General features: G+C 34.4%; 1 protein-coding gene across 1 annotated transcript; it reads right to left on the minus strand.

Annotated features, from left to right (window-relative positions):
* Positions 1–4,593: 4,593 nt before the first annotated feature.
* LOC126920796 (uncharacterized) lies at positions 4,594–9,557 on the minus strand. Its single transcript, XM_050731558.1, has 3 exons — positions 8,601–9,557; positions 6,605–7,120; positions 4,594–4,956 (listed from the first exon to the last, which is right to left on the minus strand). Exons 1-3 carry the CDS (start codon positions 8,763–8,765, stop codon positions 4,816–4,818), a joined length of 822 nt encoding a protein of 273 aa, XP_050587515.1. The 5' UTR covers positions 8,766–9,557; the 3' UTR covers positions 4,594–4,815.
* Positions 9,558–20,045: the final 10,488 nt, after the last annotated feature.

Genomic DNA, 20,045 nt, shown 5'->3' on the forward strand with positions numbered 1-20,045 from the left:
ATACAAATTAAGTCATTATTAAAATAAGTCATTATAATAATATATATGTCGGAGATGGAAATACACCGGAACCTCTCCTTGGATTCTCGGGAATACCGTAATGTCGTAATTTAGATTAAACAAATGTCGTTCCGATTGTTCGAGGTTTATGATAGTGAGCTTGGGCTCGAGGCGATAACCAGTCGCCGAACGTAGCCGCGGTCAAGGGATGAACGTTTTATCTAACAAAGGCACAGAGTAACTCTATACCTCTCCTTAAAAGAAATAGCCGTAGCGACACGTGGCAGTAAATATTTCAAAGGTTTCTGTTCCGTGGCTCGCCACACGCAGATCCTATCCTTCGGGTAAGATGATCTCCAGATGGCAATATACCTCCGCAGTATGTTTAGCTAACGTGAGGACCCGCAATAAATCTTAAGATTTAGTCAAGCAAAGTTCTTCATTTAGACAAACGGTCCTTGTTGCAACTACGGGAAGATAGGAGAAGCTTATCTTCCACGAACGATGCCCCCCGTCAACAACCTCCCCTCAAGGGCGGCCAGCATCTCTTTCAAAACGCCGATATGGAGATCGACCAATTAGCAACAGCGCTAATTTCCCTCGCCTTTGGAACGAAAGCTTTCTTTGACGAATCCGAGGATCTCATGTCCTTAGACCCACCCAATATAGTTTTCCTCGACGGCATCGTCGAGACGGAGAGTCACTCTCCAGTACGATCTCGACGACGATTCAAGTAACTCTCGGATACGTAGTGATTGCCCCATGCATTAACATTGAGTACAACTTAGACGCTAAAGAAGAGTAGAGTTCGTCATCCCGTTGACCGTGGATTCGTTATTGAGCCTAGGATCATCGTCATTAGCTTCTCGAGTATCAAATTATCGCGATTACTTGTCCAATTCCATCATGGTCATGTTTGCACTGGTAAATATCTCCTCTATTGCATAACGATCACGTCTAGCGCCAATAGGGATTCGTTTCACGCCCTTAACCCTAACTCTAATCGTAACGCCAACCCGACATATATATACATACATATATATATTTTATACATACATACATATATCAATTTTTATACACACAATTATACATATTTATATATGTATGTGTATATATATATATATATTTATATAATATATTACAATCATTTAATAAACTTTCATTTTCATTTAATATTTTCATTTAATAATTTAATAAACCTTCGTCCCGCAAAGGCAAATAAATTCACGCATAACATTTCTTTGTTCTAGGATTGTATTTGTTGAAAGATGGATAGCATTAAGCGCTGGAATAAAGAATGACGAATCATTATTCTTTAACCATCGTACTTAGACACATATTTATTGAGCTACTTGTATTTTAATCGAAGTCTAATATCCTCCATCTGTAGGCGTAAATATTACTGCCGTTGTTAATGTTATTTAAGTTTTACTACTGGAAAGGACATTTAAGTTTGAAGGCAGGCAAGTCTACTGTTCTTAAAGCTGACATTTAGACATCTAAGATTTTTTGTGTCTTTATTGACAAAAATATATTTGACTTTGCATATCTAAAATAAAGGATTTGCGTTATTTAATGATATGAGATAAAAGAAATACTATGCATATGATTTGATTGAAATTTTGAAAGTGTATAGACCCTGTTTTAGAAATATGAGTATTAATTCGGTAGACTATAAATTTATATTACAAAATTAACTGTTTTCTACTTTTGTTGTACTTTTCTTCTACTTTCTGGACATTTTACTGGAAATGCTGGAGATTTTAAATCAGTAATTAATAAAGTGAATTCATAAAATAACTTTTAAACGCATTGCTATCTAAAGTACAAATTCTTACGTTTTTAAAAATATATTCTTATAGTTATTGTATGTAACGTACTTGAATCTTTACGTGTATGGTTAAAATATTTTGTCCGCATTTTATTCAGTCATTTAAAATATCAAAGCAAACTTATTTCAAGTGAAAAATAATCCTTATTCCTATAAGCAGTATTCATTATAAGAACTAATTTTACATATATAATCGTAACAAAAAAGAAACATTAAACAGGCATTTATAGTTATTGACATTTATCTTTTGTATGTTCATTTACGAGGAAATGGTACTTAATGTAAAAGCGACTGGATTTCATATTTTTAACTATTGTGTACATGTATTGAATCTTATCGTTCTTCTTAAAAATTAAATGAATGCTCATAATCCTAAAACATCCTTTCTATGTTGTACTAGATATATATACAATTAAAATGTGTAATAATGTGAATGATAAACTAGTTCGAATAATTATTTTGCTTAAACGTAAGTTAATTGAAATCAGATGAATGTTATACACGCATTATACCGTGCATTATGAACTATTGATTGATTGATGCTCATATTTAATTATTAACGAGAAAATTAGAAAAATCAAATTGAATTTAATCTGTCCTTCTTATATTTATTAAGATGAGTTCTGGGACTTGAAACACTCGAGATTAGAAATTTTGATTAATGTTTCACATTATCACTGGACGCTTGTTGTAATATCTTTTGTACGAGATACACTATACATACACAAGATCAAAATGGAATTTCGAAACGGTCGTATCGTTCAACAAAAATCTCTTTTATCTTTGATCCTCTTCATAAAAATGCAATTCTCCTTTACAGAACATCATATAACATTTATTGTACGATATATTGTTCAATTATATTTCGAAATTTTCAGCTTCGAATCTTTGTTTAATTATACTGTAGAATTAAATATCATGCGTTATTTAAATATAGAGATAGACAAAACTTTTGTCCACATTTATTAAAGCTGTATCAATTGAGATGTTTAAATTTGCGAAATTTCATGGACTTTTATATTTAATTTTTCATCATGAATCCCGCTTTGCGATACAATACATATTAGATTTATAATATCTTAAATTTACAGTACCAATGCTGATTTTATCTGAAACTATTTGTTTGCAAATGATATCTTTCTTCGTTGGAATTACCCTTCACTTATAAATTAATAATTATTAACATTGAACAGTATTGTTAAACTTCAATAAAAATAGGATCGATAACTAAATGTTAGTTAAAGAAACTTCCTATTGCAGGTATAACAAATCATATTGAATTTTGTTTAGAAAACAATAATAAAAATGGGTGTCTTTTTGTGAAAGTAATTTACAGCATATCACTCGACTTATTCATATAAGAGATATTAGTTTGTTTAAATACCCTGTTGCACCATTTTATTCATTTTCAACCCAATTTTTTCACAACATTAAAAAATATTTTAGGTCTGAAGAAAAACATGAAAAACTTCTTATTAGCATGATTTCATGCTAAACATCCTCTTAAGATATTATAAATCTTTCTTGTTTACTAAAACCAGAGCCTGACTGAAATATACGAGTATCGCAACAGGATTAATCGTAATACATGATTAAATACAAGCAATATGTAAGCTATATTTTTACTTTTTACTTCAGAAATAAATATTTCACGAGCATCGTCTTTAGCTTAAGGAAAATAAACTTGTGAAATGTAATTTAAAGCTTCGTAAAACATGGAAATGTTGCAGGATAACAAATCAGAAAAGATATATTAAATAAATCACAGTTCAGGTATCTATAACATGTGATTCTCTTAACAAATCTGTTTCATTCATCAAGCAACTGCAAAATTTCCGTAAAATCAGAAGCGGTTTCACAAATTATAGGCATTCGTAAACATGATAGATAAGAGTTAGTATCGCGGCGTTTTAGAGTATCTATGAGCGTAATATGGAAAGTAAAAAGATGTATAATAAAAATAGTTCACTTTCCAAGCTATCGCTAACATTGTAACGAATTATTATACATATAACGGCTCACGAAACTACTCGGACGCTTACAGAAACTTTCCATGAATATTTTGTTGAAGCTTTTCATGAATTTCAAGATGCATTAGGCTGTCTCAAAAGTTTCTTTCGTTTTGTTCTATTATTACAAAATAGATCATACATAAATCGATAAAATAATATAAAACAAAAAGTGTCGTGCATCTATTATTTCCTTATGAAACGAAAGAAACTTTTGAAACAAATGTAAATAGGAATTATAAGATGCTTATTGATTACCATCGGTATTTGGACAGTTAATTATGTATTGTATAAATAAGTCACAATATTTTTAGTAGGAGCATTTTTACCCCTAATCAATCATATGTTTAAAAATACTCTTTACATTGTACATTAGCTTTTGCTATGTGTACGTCTGCAATAAGCATCTTCTAGCTTCCATATATATATTTCCAAATTAGTCTCAATTTTTACCGGTGTAATCATGATAGACACGTCTCGTTACATTGAAGTGAAGTGAAGAAAAACACCAACACACATAATATATATTCGCAAAAATCTTCTATCTAATATTTTCGTCAACTACTGTATACACATTTATTAGATATTTGTGTGAGATTAAAATCGACAGATACGATAAAAGAATATTGTAGAGGTATAGCAATAAGAAAGTACAAGGAAAGTATAGCTCGTTAATTTGAATTACACCAGATTGTCAGTCATCTATTAGGTCGTGTTAATCTCTGAATAAATTCTTAAATAAATAAGTGTTAATTAAACGAGAGAAACTTAGCATTTATTAGTATTTGTGCTTCTACATTACATAATGAATAGGTCTTTTAGGGAAGAAATTCTTAGATAAAGAAGTGTTAATTAAACTAGAGACATTTAACATTTATTAGCATTTGTTCTTCCCCATTACTTCTTGAATAGGTCCTTTAGGGAAGAACAGAGAGACGGTTCGCTGAATTCCGTCTGCTTTTGATTCTTGCTATTTCAAAACCAATTTGTCACTTTACCTGACATTGGTTTGTTCGGAGATACCGAGGGCTTTCCGCTCGACCCGGAAGCCCTCGGTATCTCCGTATCGTTTCCCTTCTGCGCCGTTAACATCTTCTCAATCGCGCTACCAAATACCTACGGACAAAATTGTTCTTATAAATTTATGAATATTATGTGTTTACGTATTTGAATGAAAATTTTTATGAAACGAGATTTCGCGTTAAAATACGTAATAGTAAATACGATAACTTACATGCTCTTTTTACTAAGATGAAAATGTATATGTAAATTTACTTGATGTATATGTAAATAGAAATATTTATATGTAATATTTATATGCTTGTATTTAAAATATTTTCATGCTTAAAGAATAAAGGTCATAATGTTATAAATATTTAAATCCTTGCACCTCTCCTTTATCGCGTAAGAAAGAGAAACTAAAAGTTTCACTCCAGAGAATGAGCTTCGTTCTAAAACAAATCAAATAACATATATTTAAGTATTTAACTGTTATTTAATATTCCTATATTATTAATATAGATGAGAAGTCGATAAGATAGTTTACAATCATTAAGTACAGTATCGCAGATCCACCATCAGAGATCAGTAATATTAAAATAAAATTCATGTTGGATTAAAAGTGTGGTTAAGTTGGGGCTAACCCCAAATTTGCAAATTTTGACCTAAGTCAAAAAGTGGCCATTTTTGCACCTCCTCGCGAACGAAAAATTCTTGTGCGACGTTTAAGAGAATTTATCAAAAAAAAAAAAAAGAAAGAATTATTAGCATTTATACGAAATGTGACATGGAAGTTGAAAAAGATGAGTGTAGAGATGAAAAAATTAAGCAGAGGTCAAACTTACGCGCTACACTTGATCTTCATTTTCTTTAAATTTTGATCCAGCTGATAAATCAGTAATTAAACCAAGGGAACTAAGTTTGAAATCAAGCGAATCTGAAATACTATCAGACTGTTGCTACGTGAGAACAATAGCCATCTTGTACTTCGTATTTGCTCGATTCCAAACTCTAATCGATATACCAGCAGAATTTACCAGCAAAATAATTATTCAGAGATTCTGTCGGTAAAACAATTGAAGTTTAAAATCGAACGAATCCGAATTACTGCGAGATCGTTGGTGGCTATTGTTCTCGTAGCAACAAACTGATGGTACTTCAGATTCGTTTGATTTCAAACTACAATTGATTTATCAATAGAGTTGTCGAAGAGTTATTTTGTCGATATCGGCGTAGAACAATAGCCAACAACGATCTCGCTGTACTTCATATTTCCTCTATTACAAACGTCGATTCATTTACCAGCAGAGCATCTGAAGAATTATTTCACATGGATCATGTAGAAAAAAAAAAACGAACACGAAAATGGAACTGTAATAACATTTTTTATTCCTTGTTGAGAGCCGTTCTTAAACATTTTGCAGGAATTTTCCCTTCGCAAGAAGATCGAAAAATAACCACTTTTGACGCTCTGTTTTCATCCCATATGAATTTTATCTTTAATATTACCGATTGATAATAATGTCACTGCGATATTGTCCGCAATGATTGCAAATTATCTTCTCCACGTTTCACCTATATCGATAATACAGAATATCAAACAACAATTATTTAATTTCACGTTGTTGTTGACTTTATTAATTTTTACGATAAAGTGCATTCTCTGGAAGAGATTTTACGATTTACGATTTTCTTTTTCATTCCTCCTTTCACCTACGATGGCTCTTAAACAAGAAACGATATCGTAACGAGAAATACAGCTTACCTGAGCGTCCACTTTGGTTCCACTAGTGTTGTCCCATACAACTTTGTCGTTGACCTCGCTATTAGGAGACTTTTTACCGAACATTTTCTTCACCGCCTTCACTACCTTCAATTTATCGAATCTAAGACTTAAACCAGACCTAAGCTCACTTTTAGCTCCGTTGGAACGGTCGGTCGTTTTTTCGGGCCAGTTTGATCTGCTATCGTCCAGCGAACTCGGCGCTTCCTCGTCGCATCGGTTGATTTCCGTTGCGGAAGACCCTACCGAGCTTAGGATCGATATCAGATCCGTATTGGAGCAGACAATGCCCGCAGCACCGGAAACGGATGCACTCGCGGCTCTTGGCAGTTCCGAGACGCGCTTTCGGAGAGAAGACGTCGGCGAAACCGACAGAGTAGGCATTTCAAATAATCGTTGTTTCGGCTGTTCAGTGTAACGTTGAGCAGAACTGTTACCCTCCAGCGGCTGTATTTCGTACACTTGCTCCGTCGACGTCCTGTACATCCTTAAGCGCACCTGGCAAACGGATTGCTTTTATTCGAAAGACAGTTTCTTTTTTATCATAATTCGTGCGTTATGATACATGTTTCGATGATTGAGCCGTTAAGCGTGACAAAGCGATGGAATTGTTTTGCACAGAAATTCTGGTTCTAAAATTATGTTAGGGATTCTAGGGCGTAATAACATCTTGGAACGCAAAGTTATCGATGTGTCGATGAAAGTTAAGCGAGCTTTATCGAAGCACACGTTCGAGTCTTTGGGCGATTGCTAGGAATACGCGTAATGTTCTTTTCTGTGAGCTGAAAAGTCGAACGACTATAAAAGGCGTTTGTAGAGGATTTCAAAGCGGAAGAAGAAGCAATACAAATGTTTAGAATCAGAAATTATCTGTTTATATAGAGATCTGTTTGATGCAAGATCTAAAATCAATCAAATCGGATTGTACGGACGTATTTGTCTGTGTTAATCCTTTGACGTCGATACCAACGATGTATATAGCGAATGGCGGTTATCAGCAAAGATTATGAGCACGTAGGGAAGAACAGAACTGAACGCTTGCTGTTCCAATAATGACGATCCATAAAAGTCTGAACTCTAATAAAAAAACGCATGATAACGAATACAGCGCGTATTCTTTCGTATGTCTTCAATGAATATGTATAAGTTTGCTCGTAACAGAGTTGAAAAATGCCTGTAGCGTTCCAAGTTTGAACAACGTTTGTGTCGCGCGAAAGTTGAACAATATCTGAACCGCTTGAACGTTAACAAGTATCTTTTTCTGTGTTCGAGGTGTGAATGCCGCGAGTGTCATGACCAGCCTTTCACGTGTTCTTGGCGCGCCTTCTACTGGCAAAGATGGGACGCTACTTGAACTAACACGAGATGTTAGTTTTCCGAGAAGATCACGATATCTCTGCGGGTGAGGAAGTTCGGCAACTTGTACCGCTGTAATATAATTCCAAATTACCCTGCGGAAATACCGAGTTTACGACACGTCCCTGGCGATTGAGCGCGAGATGAAGCAAATTTCTATGTTATTGCTTAATAATTTATGATTCCAATTGAAAAATAAGCTTCTTCGCGACCATGCTATAAGCTTCACCGACGAAGACGTGCTTCCTTAGCGAGGCTCCTGACGAACAAGGAATGAAAACCATAGCGACTCGATTCGTCCGTAATTTTAACTGTTAATTTTCGCCTAATTAATAATTGTTCTAACTCCATCTAAAAAAGAAGAAAAAAAAAGTAATTGATGAATCCACGTATGCGTACATTGTTATAAAGAACGATATGATGTGTAAATAATTATAAGTTACAAAGAATAAAATAATAAATAATACGATGAAAATTGTATACCTGGAGAGCAACGAATATTTGGTTCTTTCAAATCTTAACTTCGCACGATCGTATAGAAGTTCGTCAACTTTAAACTCGGTTTTTCTTAGTCTGCAAACTAGCGGAGATAGAGCGACTAAAATAAACGAAAGATCCTTACCTTCCTCGCTCTTAGGTCTGCAATGTCATCCATAATATCCAACTGACGATTACGGACAAACAACGTCGGTATCACTCTTTCCATCGTAACGACCGAATTTCTTCGGCCATCTAGCTGAGGAGCTGGTCCTGATCCTTCTCCGTCACGATCGCTCATTCGTCTCATCTGTCGACACAAACATCAAGATAGTTTCGCTACGCGAGAACTGTCGTAGTGACGATCGAGCCTGGCGAAAGTCAAATTGACCAACTTCATCTTTGGACAATCTCATAATTTCGCAATTTCATCGTCCAAGTACACGATTGATTCTCACAAAACCTCTAGTTCCTTAGAGCTTAACGCCACGCTCATCTTTTCACTTTTATCGCATATTGTCTCACCACTTGCGATACTTGTAATTACTTTTCACTACTTTTCAATTTTGGAGTTGGTCAATGTGATTTCCGAATGGCTCGATTGACTATGCGAGTCTTGAATAAAGATGACAATTAAACTATTCAGATTAGTCATGTTGCTTCGTCAAACGATTTGAATTCAAGCAATTCGAAACCATTTTGTCAATGTGAACCTATTATTTTACCAATGTGAATCTGTAAATTTGCTTGAAATATCCTTCCAAGTTTTTATGATGATTCAGACTGGTCAAGTTACCTGAATCAAGCAACTATTTTCAAGCTACTTGAAACTATTTTGTTAACGTGTACAGTTGCTTGAATCAAGAAACTATTTTCAAGTAAGTTAGAATCATTTTGCCAATGTGAACCTGTAATTTTGCTTGAAATATCCTTCCAAGTTTTTATGATGTTTCAGAATGATTGCCACGTTAGAACGAAGTAGCTTCAATAAATAATTGATATGCAGCGACATAAAGAAAGTAGTGGCAAAGTAAAAATTTTAATGTAAATCTTTCGATGGATTCAAAGGCGTAATAAAAAAAGGTAATAAGAAGATTTCGAAGCAGAACTAGATTATTTGAAATTCTCCGACGAAAATGCTACGATAGAAGGTCCTTTAGTGCGGAAATTACGTTACAGAATTTTTTCGAATGGAAAGAACACAATGTAGTTATTGATTTTGAAGAACGTTCCATAAAATATTGAGTTACTTAAGCTGCTTATATTTTGATTTTTGTAAATAAGCAAACGCGTATTGTTTATCATTTTATTGTTAACTTATTTATTCCATCTTTTCTATTATTCGTTATTTAATATTAAAAATTACACTTATTTTCTTAAAGTTGATTCATATAATTATCATGCTTTCCTTTATGAATTAATTGAATGTTAACGCGTCGCGTAATTTATAAGTATTAAGAAAAATCGTTTATTCGAGTACATTATTCACCTGGTGTAATGTCACTCAATTAAGAAGCACGAAAGAATATATTCTTGTTCGATTTATCACGAAAAATAAAATCTTGCACGTGTGTACAAGCTGTTGGTTTCATCCAAAAACTACGACGCATGGGATAGAGAAACAGATATATATGCAAATGCACGTAATATATAAGAGAAAAACGTATGTACGAGTCCATAAATCGAAGTACGAACTGAAAAAGGAAATTTAAATTTTATCGAAAATTCTACTTCTAATCGACGTCTGCGTAAGATACGAGGACTAGCTGTTGGCGAGATACGGAAGCAATTTGTAGATTCGAAGGGGAATATCGAGAAACTGGTGGAATACGCGAAGCTGTCGCCAAATTTTAACGTCTAATAACTTCCAATGGCTGTCTGATATCCGCACGGTAACACTTCCAACGAAATAACGAGAGCGATTCGCAAAAGAAAATATCGACTCGCAACATTCGCTCTGGGCACGTGCTGCGTGAGCGCGTCTGCGTAATCCGTTTTTAACGGGCGAAAAAGTCAGTGTTATTGCTAAAGCGAACGTACTAGGAAAAAAGTAGCGAAGCGTAGAACTTTAAAAATAAAACAACATTTTTCCACGTTATATTCCTTCTGATATTTACGAAGCCTTCGTGTGCCAAAAGAATCTGACATTCTAATGTGACAATAAACAGGAAATCTTTTAAGCAAAAAGAAAAGAAAAATACATATATCTCGAGTTCTCATTGGGATTAGGGGCGTGTAACGAATCTTCATTTGGATTAACCATTGTTGTTATACGATATGGATGATATTTACTGGTACCGATATGATTACAGTACCGATATGGTACAGAGTTTGACAAGTAACCGTGGCAATTAGATACTCGAGGTGCCAATGACAATGATCTTAGGTTCAATAACGAATCCACGGTCAAAGGGATAACAAATACGTCTTCTTCCAAAGTCTAAGTCGTACTGAGCTTACTTGTCCACAATTCAAGTGTAACTCAACTTACTTGTCTACGATATAAGTAGAACTCAACTTACTTGTCTACAGTATAAGTAGAACTCCCTCAGTCCAAATGGAACTGCACTTATATACTCGTCTCTGTACCCCTCGGGTCAACTATATTTTTAAGAAGATCTATACAATTACTCCATAGCTTTGTTAGGTAAAAACGTCCATGCCATGACCGTGGCTACGTTTAACGACCAGTTGTGTCACTTCGAGCCCAAGTCTACTGTCATAAATCTCGGGTAAACATAGTCGGATTAAATCATAAACAACTACTTCTGAGTTTTATTATTTAAGTGCAGCTATAATAAAAAGTCTAGACTAAAGTATTGGGGGTCCTCCCAAAAATTCCAAAAGAAAGGCCCCGATGTTCTTTTATCTCCAACATGTATATAGGAGAAATAAAATAGTATAGTAATTTTTTAATTGCACACTAAATTAGTATTAAATTCCATACGATATTTTCAAAGATCTTGTATCTTTGAATCTATCAGATAATTTTCGAGAAAGGTCCTGTAACTTCCATATACGTTTTCCGATCCATTTCAAATTTTTCCAATACAATACTCGCGTCTCGTTACAGCGCCAGCGAAATTTCCAAATATCTCGCATGACACGCATCGCACATTCGTGAAAACATTCCGTGATAAACGTTGGAACGCTTTCTCAAGCCATTGGGTATATCGCACCGAATAATTTCGAAATTTCACTGGCGCTGTAACGAGACAAAACTATGCTGATTATTATTATTATACGTGCAAAATGTGGAACAGATTTGAAAATGTATCACACAAGTATCGGAAAAAAGATCATCGAATTATTGGAAAAACCAATTTTGTTCGCTACGTCGATAAGCCACGGTAAATAGCGAGATCGTTTTTGAGACTAATAGTGCGTTTAAAACTATTGTTCATACCGTGTGCTAATTTTTCACTAATACTAAATAAACTACGTTCGCAAGTAAATGTCCAGAATAACGTAATTTCCATCTGCATCGTCGGTTTCGTTTCAAATTTCACTGTTATAATTCTCGCAGCGATTCCTGTCTCGTTACAGCGTTAACAAACTTTCGGAAAGTGTCGCGTAATGCGCATTTGGAAAAAATTTTCCGTTGCGAACGTTGGAATAGCAGCGCGAGCCACCGCGCAAACAGCGGGATACAATTTTTCCTTGGAAAACTTGGAAGCTCGTGTCATCGTTTAGAACACGTACCTGCGTTGTGTTTTATCGATGTTCGGTACTTTGAAGTCTAAGTATAAAGTGCTTGCACGGTGCAACTAATCCGTGACAAATCAAGCAAAGTAGAGGCTGCATTTCATCGAATCAAGGAACGTTTGACGTGTACACCGTGACATACAGAAACTTGTACATCTCTGAAAGCCAACGCTTTGATGTTTAACGATGAATGCTCAATTCTCAGAAACGATGCTGTCGTTGAAATTAAGCTAGTCGTTTCTGCCGGTGTACGCGGAATTTCCTTTCTATGGGCTCTCGCGTACAAACGTGTTTATGTTCATTTACACCGTCTTTCTAAACGAGGGGTCTAATCAGTTTGTAGAGCCGATTTATCGGTTTCTGTGCGTACAGCTGCGTTACCGTTCGTCGAACGAATCATGCAAACCAGACAATTGCCCGATTTTAAGACGCGACGCGATAAACGCGAACAACTGGTTCAGTGGGACGACGATAATATCGATCAGAACGTTCTACGTAAAATTAGTTAGAAACGATCCGCCTGTTACGATCGAACTTGGGCTATTGGCATCGATTGTGGTAGTTACACTTGGCTAGCAAGTGTAATTAGAAGAATACGAATCCTTGGCAAATTAACGAATAGTTTCTTTCGAAATTTACTCTTAACCGAAGCATTTATCTTTTATACGATATCATACACAGCAACTGGAGAACCCGGAGAAGCGTTACCACTGCGAGAATTACGCTCAGCTAATAAACGCAAACGAACGACAGACAAATATCCTGATAAGTTCGGCAAGCAAATGTTATCTCGTTTCTAGAAATAATTGTTAATAAGGAATATGCTAACAAGGAATTTGCTAATAACCGTAAGGTTGTATTAAGCGTACGGTTTATGCTAAATATAAATTGCACGAATGCGACGACAGTTCGTAACAAATTGAGTTCGATAACGACAATGTTAATTGTTTATCGTTTGTGCAACGCTATGAGGCGATTCTTCTCGAAAAATTGCAAGTGCCGAAACGACGGTAATTAACGCCATATTATTATAAAATAAATTCTAGGTAGTTTTAACGCGAAAGATTTATACTGTTTGAATAAATTCTCGTTCGTAAGTATTTGCCCGAATGCTGGTCTCGTGCGAAACGCGATAATTAAAATTGCGGATGTTTAGCATACGCAATACACGCAAGAAGATATAAAATTGCACAAATATTTGAGATATAATTGTAGATGAAACTTTCAGCCTGAGATCCAATCGAACCGGTAGCCTTTCTAAAACCGATCTCTACTTTCAAATCAACTTTAAATTTCAGCCTGTTTTTATGAGAAAATTCTCAAACTAATATGATGCTCCTCGGACAGCTCTTCTCTGCCTTCTCTTTCGCTCTCCACTCGTCTCCCCCTAGAGAACAGCGTAATAGGACTACGTGTGCTCGTAGTCGGAGACAAAATTGGCGTTCAGGTGATATTCTACGGGAGCTTATTTTTCTAGATGACTCGTAACCCTGGCAAGTGTCAGTCTTTAATCTCTTCACGTACAATTTTGCTCCGCCTAACCGGTCAAAGACGCGCAATTTCTTCCTCGATCTACGTTCGCGATCTAAAGACGCTCGATTATACGCACACAGAGACGCACGAAGATACTCGAAGACTCTTAGAAACTTTTCACTTTTCCTATATTACACGAAATATTTAGAAATTTCATTAACAGCACGACGAGCCACGATTATACGTGATTGTGAAATTTCTAAAATTTATAATTTCTCTGCAAAACCGTATCCAGAAGTTACATAAAATATTCGTCGCGCAAAGACGATGAAAATATTTGAGCAGTCAATTATTCGCTGTGTTAAGCCACGATATTTAGCGAAACGATCTTTATCACCAGTTGTAATGTTTAAGACTACTTCTATTCATGCTGTATACTAATTTTTCGCTAAATGTATATTTGCCATAAATGTTACAATTACAAGACATCATAACTGTTACAAGAGAAGTTTCTAAAGTTGCGATATGAAGGTTGATGTTTTTAATTAAAAAATTTTTGATCGCGAATAACCGTTAAAACGGATTAAAGTTTTTTTGATTGCTGGTAATCGTTATCGACGAGAGAAATTTCAGTTTGGTTACCAATAACCAACATAAATGACCGGATTTTTTAAATATTTTTTTTTTTTCTTTTTTCTGTTACGAGTAACTGTTATCCGTGGCGAGAAAATTTTATTTTGGTTATCGATGACCATTATCGATGGCAAAAATTTGCTCTACATTGTCAATTATCACTGGCTATATTATCAATCGTTATTAACGTCACTGATAATTATTGGGTTGGAAACTAGGTGATTGCGAATTTTGTCAATATCATCTAATGACAAAACCCGCAATCACCTAGTTAACAAGCCAATAGTACGTGTGTTCGCAGTTATTCATAAAACTTGTGTGTTTTATCGAGCAAACAAAAAGATATGAAAATATATGAAACGAATAGGATGAAAGATAATAAAACATATCAGTTTTATAATTAAGCTTCTTTACGTTGCCAGTGAAAACCGATTATCAGCAATGTCAATAAATATCGACGATAGTCGAATGTGACTAGAAAATATTTTTTTCATCGATATTGCTTGGCGATAATCGAAAATCAATTTCGCCATCGATAATGGTTATCGGTAACTAAAGCAAAATTCGGTTTTCCTTGATAATGGTCACTGTTCGATAACCGAACAAAAATTCAGGTCTCCTCCATTGATTACTGTTTCAAATTAAATTCCCATGATCTAAAATTATTATCGAGCGACCGAGGAACAAATCGAATCGTTCGTAATGATTATTCGTAATCAGAATTATTAACGATTAAAATTCTTGAATCGTATCGCTTTTGGAGAAATTGAAAACTGGCTTTCGTTTAAATAAAAACTAGTTTCTACCCAATGATTTTCCTGCCAAAAAATATTTAACGTAGTTGTTATTTTGGAGCTTCGCTTGTAACTTCCACGTAGATTCCCAGATTGATTTCTAATTTTCCTATTGTAATATAACAATTAATACGATATAATATAATAATCTTAATATTAGATTATAAATATTAACATTGTAGGATTTTTTTATTTATTTATTTTATTTGGGTATGGTCGTTGTCACAAGATCACCGGCGATCTATCGGTTTCGTGATTTCTTGCGTCTCCGACGTGACACAGGCAACCTCTTGTATGGCTCCGGTATACACACGTTCCACAGAGGTGGATGACCCATGGTCAAGTAGACTTTCTTAGTTAATCAAGGTTTTCCCCGATATTACAATATTACAGCAACGATAGTTCCAATGCGGTGCATTTGATACACGTCCGGCAGTGAAAAATGACGAGGATACAACAACAACAACGTTCGAAAAACTTTGAACCGCAAGGCGGGTAATGCTTCGAGAATTCCTCTTTAAACGAAGAACTTCGATGCAGTTGAACGTTCTCAAGTTAAAATTACGCCAACTATGTTCGAGTAGTGCGCTTTCCAGCTTTATGCTGTTTTTACGTTCTGAAGAGAAAAATGATTTAAGTATTTCGGGTGGAAATTCTGCGAGTAGAACGAGAGTTTTAGTTCTTGCTTTTCCAGCAGTTGTCGTTTTAATAATTTTAACCTTCTTAATACAACCTGCATGCGATAGTTTCATAGTTGAAACATTTATTCCCTGGCGCAGCACTTAAAAATGATATATATACGGTTTTCATTATCAGATTCGAATACGTGCGTATTGAATTTAGTTAAAATTTTAATTGAATATAAAATACATTATCGCTTGTTTCATTGGATAATGTAACGAATTTCTCGTAATAATATAGGAATTTCATCAAAACGAGTAAATCAACACGTTGATTGACGAAGTTTGAACTACCTGTTGAAAAGTTTAACAATAATGTATTATATATGTATCTGTTCATCAACCATCACGAATCAGCCAAATAATAATTAGAAATAAATTTCATTGATATTTCGTTCCGTTAATAATTAATATGATATTGCCTATAAAAGCGAACATACTTCTTTATTAATACGTGCTTGTAAATTAATTTCGATGATATTTTGTTTCGTTGATAACGAAGAAGAAAACATAGCTGATTATTAATACAAATTAGACAATGAGACAAAACTTCCGACAACGTACGTTGGAAATAAGATTTCACTGACATTTTGTCTTCTTAATAATTAATAAAATATTGATCGTAAAAGAAAATTGCCGATAGTCATAAAGCATTTTAGCAGGCAACGCTGTATAAATGTGAAGTACGGTAAAATGGAAGATGACGTCCGGCATTATCTGCATGTTCATTTTACGCAGCTGCGAAGTTAAATTGAAATTCACGTATTTACAGAAAGTAATATCCTCCTCTAAGTGATGGTGCTAAAATGGTCAACAGAAATGGGCTACGTCAGTCAGAGCTTTCAATTACAGGGACGAAGTTGATGAGGACTCTGCAGAAGTTATATATGGAAAGATACAATTAATTGTTACTAATCTTATTATTTTTTAAATTCTAATTCTCAATTCCCCGCATACTTATTTTGTTTTCTATCAATTTTATAACAATGGTCAATTACAATTCTACTTTGTTTTTTAATAATTTGTTATATATTATTATTGTTTTTACAGTTGACGTTTGAAAACGATGAACGTTTTTGATATTAATTAATGAAGCTTCGCATTATGCAGCTGTATCGATTATATTAAATATATATGTTTTGAATAAATAGAATTAAAAAGTGAGAAGAAATTAAGAAATAAGAAATTAATCAATCTTAGGAAAAAAGATCAATGTCTCTGTTAAATTATATACGTTGTTTATATTAAATAATATTACTCCTGTATTGTTGATAGAATTTGTTTACTACACATATATATATATATATAATAACAATTGTACAGTGTATAAGTATAGCAAATGAAGATACAGTGTAGCCTGAAAAGTAGTATTAGACAGTAACTAGTCAGACGCGAGTGTTTCAATGATCGTTCGATGTTTCTTATTACTAAGGTGGATAGTTTCATAAATTTTTCCAAAGTAAATTAATATTTCTTTGTTATTTAGTAAAAAAATGGATCAGTGTTCCATCAATGATTAAGGAAAAGAATTAAATATTAATAAATTATGATATATATTAAATTAATTAAGAATTAATTATTGTACTTTAATTACGATATGTAAAATAACGAGTACAAAGATTTAAGGTGTCAAGATTAATAAAACGGTGACGTGTGATCAAAATAACTTTCGATGCTTCGACGTACTTGAATTGAAAGTTGAAAGTTCTTAATTTCATTCTCTGGAATTTATAATTCTTAAAACGAATTTCTGTCAAGAAATTTATATTACCGTTTATATATGTCTAGAATTATATTTTGATCAATTTGTTCTGACTGAACTTGGTGAATTATTTCCAACTCTTTGCAGCCACGTGCACAATCATAAATCGCGAATTTCGGTCACAACGGTTGAAGTTCTCGATTCAACTACGAACATCATCAATTTCTCGCGTCGTAAAACTTTCATGATTTTCAAAAGTTCCAGAAATATTAAATATTTTTGCGCATTAAACGACAGGCTGCAAGCAGCCCCGGTTTTTATACCGACGAAAATTACGATCGATTTCCGATTACTGTACGTTGTAAATTATTGTATCAGAGTAAGACGAATAATTAATTGCGCTAAATCGGACGAGTAATTTGTCTTCCTGTGCCTCGATATCTGGAAATTGATAACGTCAGAAAATTGATAAAAAAATTACCGTCGTCTGTTAGTCAGATTGTCAATGAAAATTATTATTAGCAGATATTAACCCTTATCTAGGAAATTTAATTTGCTCCTACAACAAATTAACGCCACGCTAAAAGATCACTGTAATAATACTAAACACAAACATTTGGATCTGAAAATTTCGCATTTAAAAGCAGGAAAGAACGAGACTTCCACGTGAACTGTCTTTAGACACGTCGTTCGCAGATAATAGAGCGATAGAGTCATCCTCGGCAAAGGAATATAAAAAATTGGATGACAGCAGAAGGAGCAAGTTACGTTGAGCGGAAAGAAAAGGCCTCGAAACTGTACGCGATTTAGATGATGCGATGAACACGGAGGCGATAGATATTGACAAGCAGGTAACAGAAAGATACGCGGAATCTGTGAAAACAGAAAGAAAGAGACGTGGTAACGTATAACGAAATAATGTAAAATAACGAGAATGAATAAAAAGATGGAAAAAATGTCAGAAGAAGGAGTTCACAGCGAATATTCGAAATAAGGGAAATAAAGAAACGAAGAAATAAAAGATAAAGAAATGAAACGAGCAGGCAAGGAAAGAGATAAAAGAGCAATAAATATACGTAATAAGTAAAAAAAAAAAAGAAAAATAAAAAAAGCGATAGCACGTGCTGCGTGAAGGGAATCGTTAAGTAAAAATCCTTAAATAAAGGTGGGGAAAAATGAAGGCAAATAAAAGTTAGAAAATTGCGCGTTAAAGGAACCGATCAAAGATTCGGACGAAGCGTAGTATCGCAAAATTCAGCCGGAAGGAAGACGCGAATTGAGCCAGGCCTCCGCTTCAATCAATCGACTACACTCGAATGCGATTTCTTGACAGATATCGAGTGATATCCAATAAAGCAAAGACCTGGTGAGTGCAGCTTTAGATAATCTATCGATCGCCTCGCAACCACGGTTCAACCCTTACAGGTACAAAGTTAAAGCGTACAGGGAGTTACAATGTCGGACCGCTTCTTTCTTCTTCTTTCTTTCTTTCTTTCTTTCTTTTTTTTTTTTTTTTTTTTTTGTTTGTTTGTTGTTTTACTTATACGAGCATGTATAGCGTAGAGGTTGCTATCGTTACACACCATGTGTTGCATCCCACACCAAGCATGCAACCCCTTCTACGTCACACCGTCGATGCATTTTTGACGTCACGTGTTGTTTGCAGTATCGAGAACAGCGTGATTTGAACGATCGTCGCGATGTTGCACGAACGAGAACTGTCGACTATTTTACTTCCACATCGTCGTTTATCAACTTCCCCAATGAAAAACAACACGACCCATTTAGGACTCGAGCAAGTTTCTTCGTAATAAGTACTCGATATTAAACGCCAAGTACAACGTAGCGACGTTATCGACTTTCGTAATAAAAATTATCTCTATTTCTTGTTTCAAAGGAAACTCGAAAAGACGAAAAAGAAGTTGTCTCAGCGTAGTTTTAATATGTAGATAGATATGAGAAAGACAAAAATAGCGGAGATAGTTCAACGTGCAAGTTTGATGTACGGAGCCCGGGCCGAGTGATACGAAGAAGCAAGCACCGCGTGATTCTTCGTGGAAATATAAATGAAATATATATAGCATAAAAATTTTTGCATTCTCGACGTGGTTGTCGAGAAAATTGAGTTTGAAAATTTATCAAGCATACCGGAACGTGGGTAATTCCGGACTGGACGGGACTGAATAATCGACATGGAGATCATTTTACGTGTGGAAACAAATCGAAAATGTGGAGTAACATGTTCCCGTTTAAGGCTTCATTTTCGAGATAATAAATGTTAACGAATAAATGAGAAATTTTCAAATTTATTTTTCTGGGAAACAAAGCGTTCTACGAAGAAATGTTATTTTACGTTTTCGACTTATTTTCACACGTGAAACCACCTCCTGTCGATTATCTAGTCCTACTTATTCCGGAACATACCGTCGTTTAAGTATACTTGATAAATTTGCAAATTCGATTTTTTCGCGAACTAAGTCGAGTTAAAACTAGCAAAATATTATTTTTAAAATAAAAATTAGATAATAGAAAGTAGATAGAAAATAACATTTTGTCAGTATATATATAATTATATATATAATTTATTAAATTTCATCTGTCGG

The sequence above is a fragment of the Bombus affinis genome, chromosome 9 (genome assembly GCF_024516045.1).
Source record: "Bombus affinis isolate iyBomAffi1 chromosome 9, iyBomAffi1.2, whole genome shotgun sequence".
In the NCBI taxonomy this organism is placed as follows: Eukaryota; Metazoa; Arthropoda; class Insecta; order Hymenoptera; family Apidae; genus Bombus; species Bombus affinis.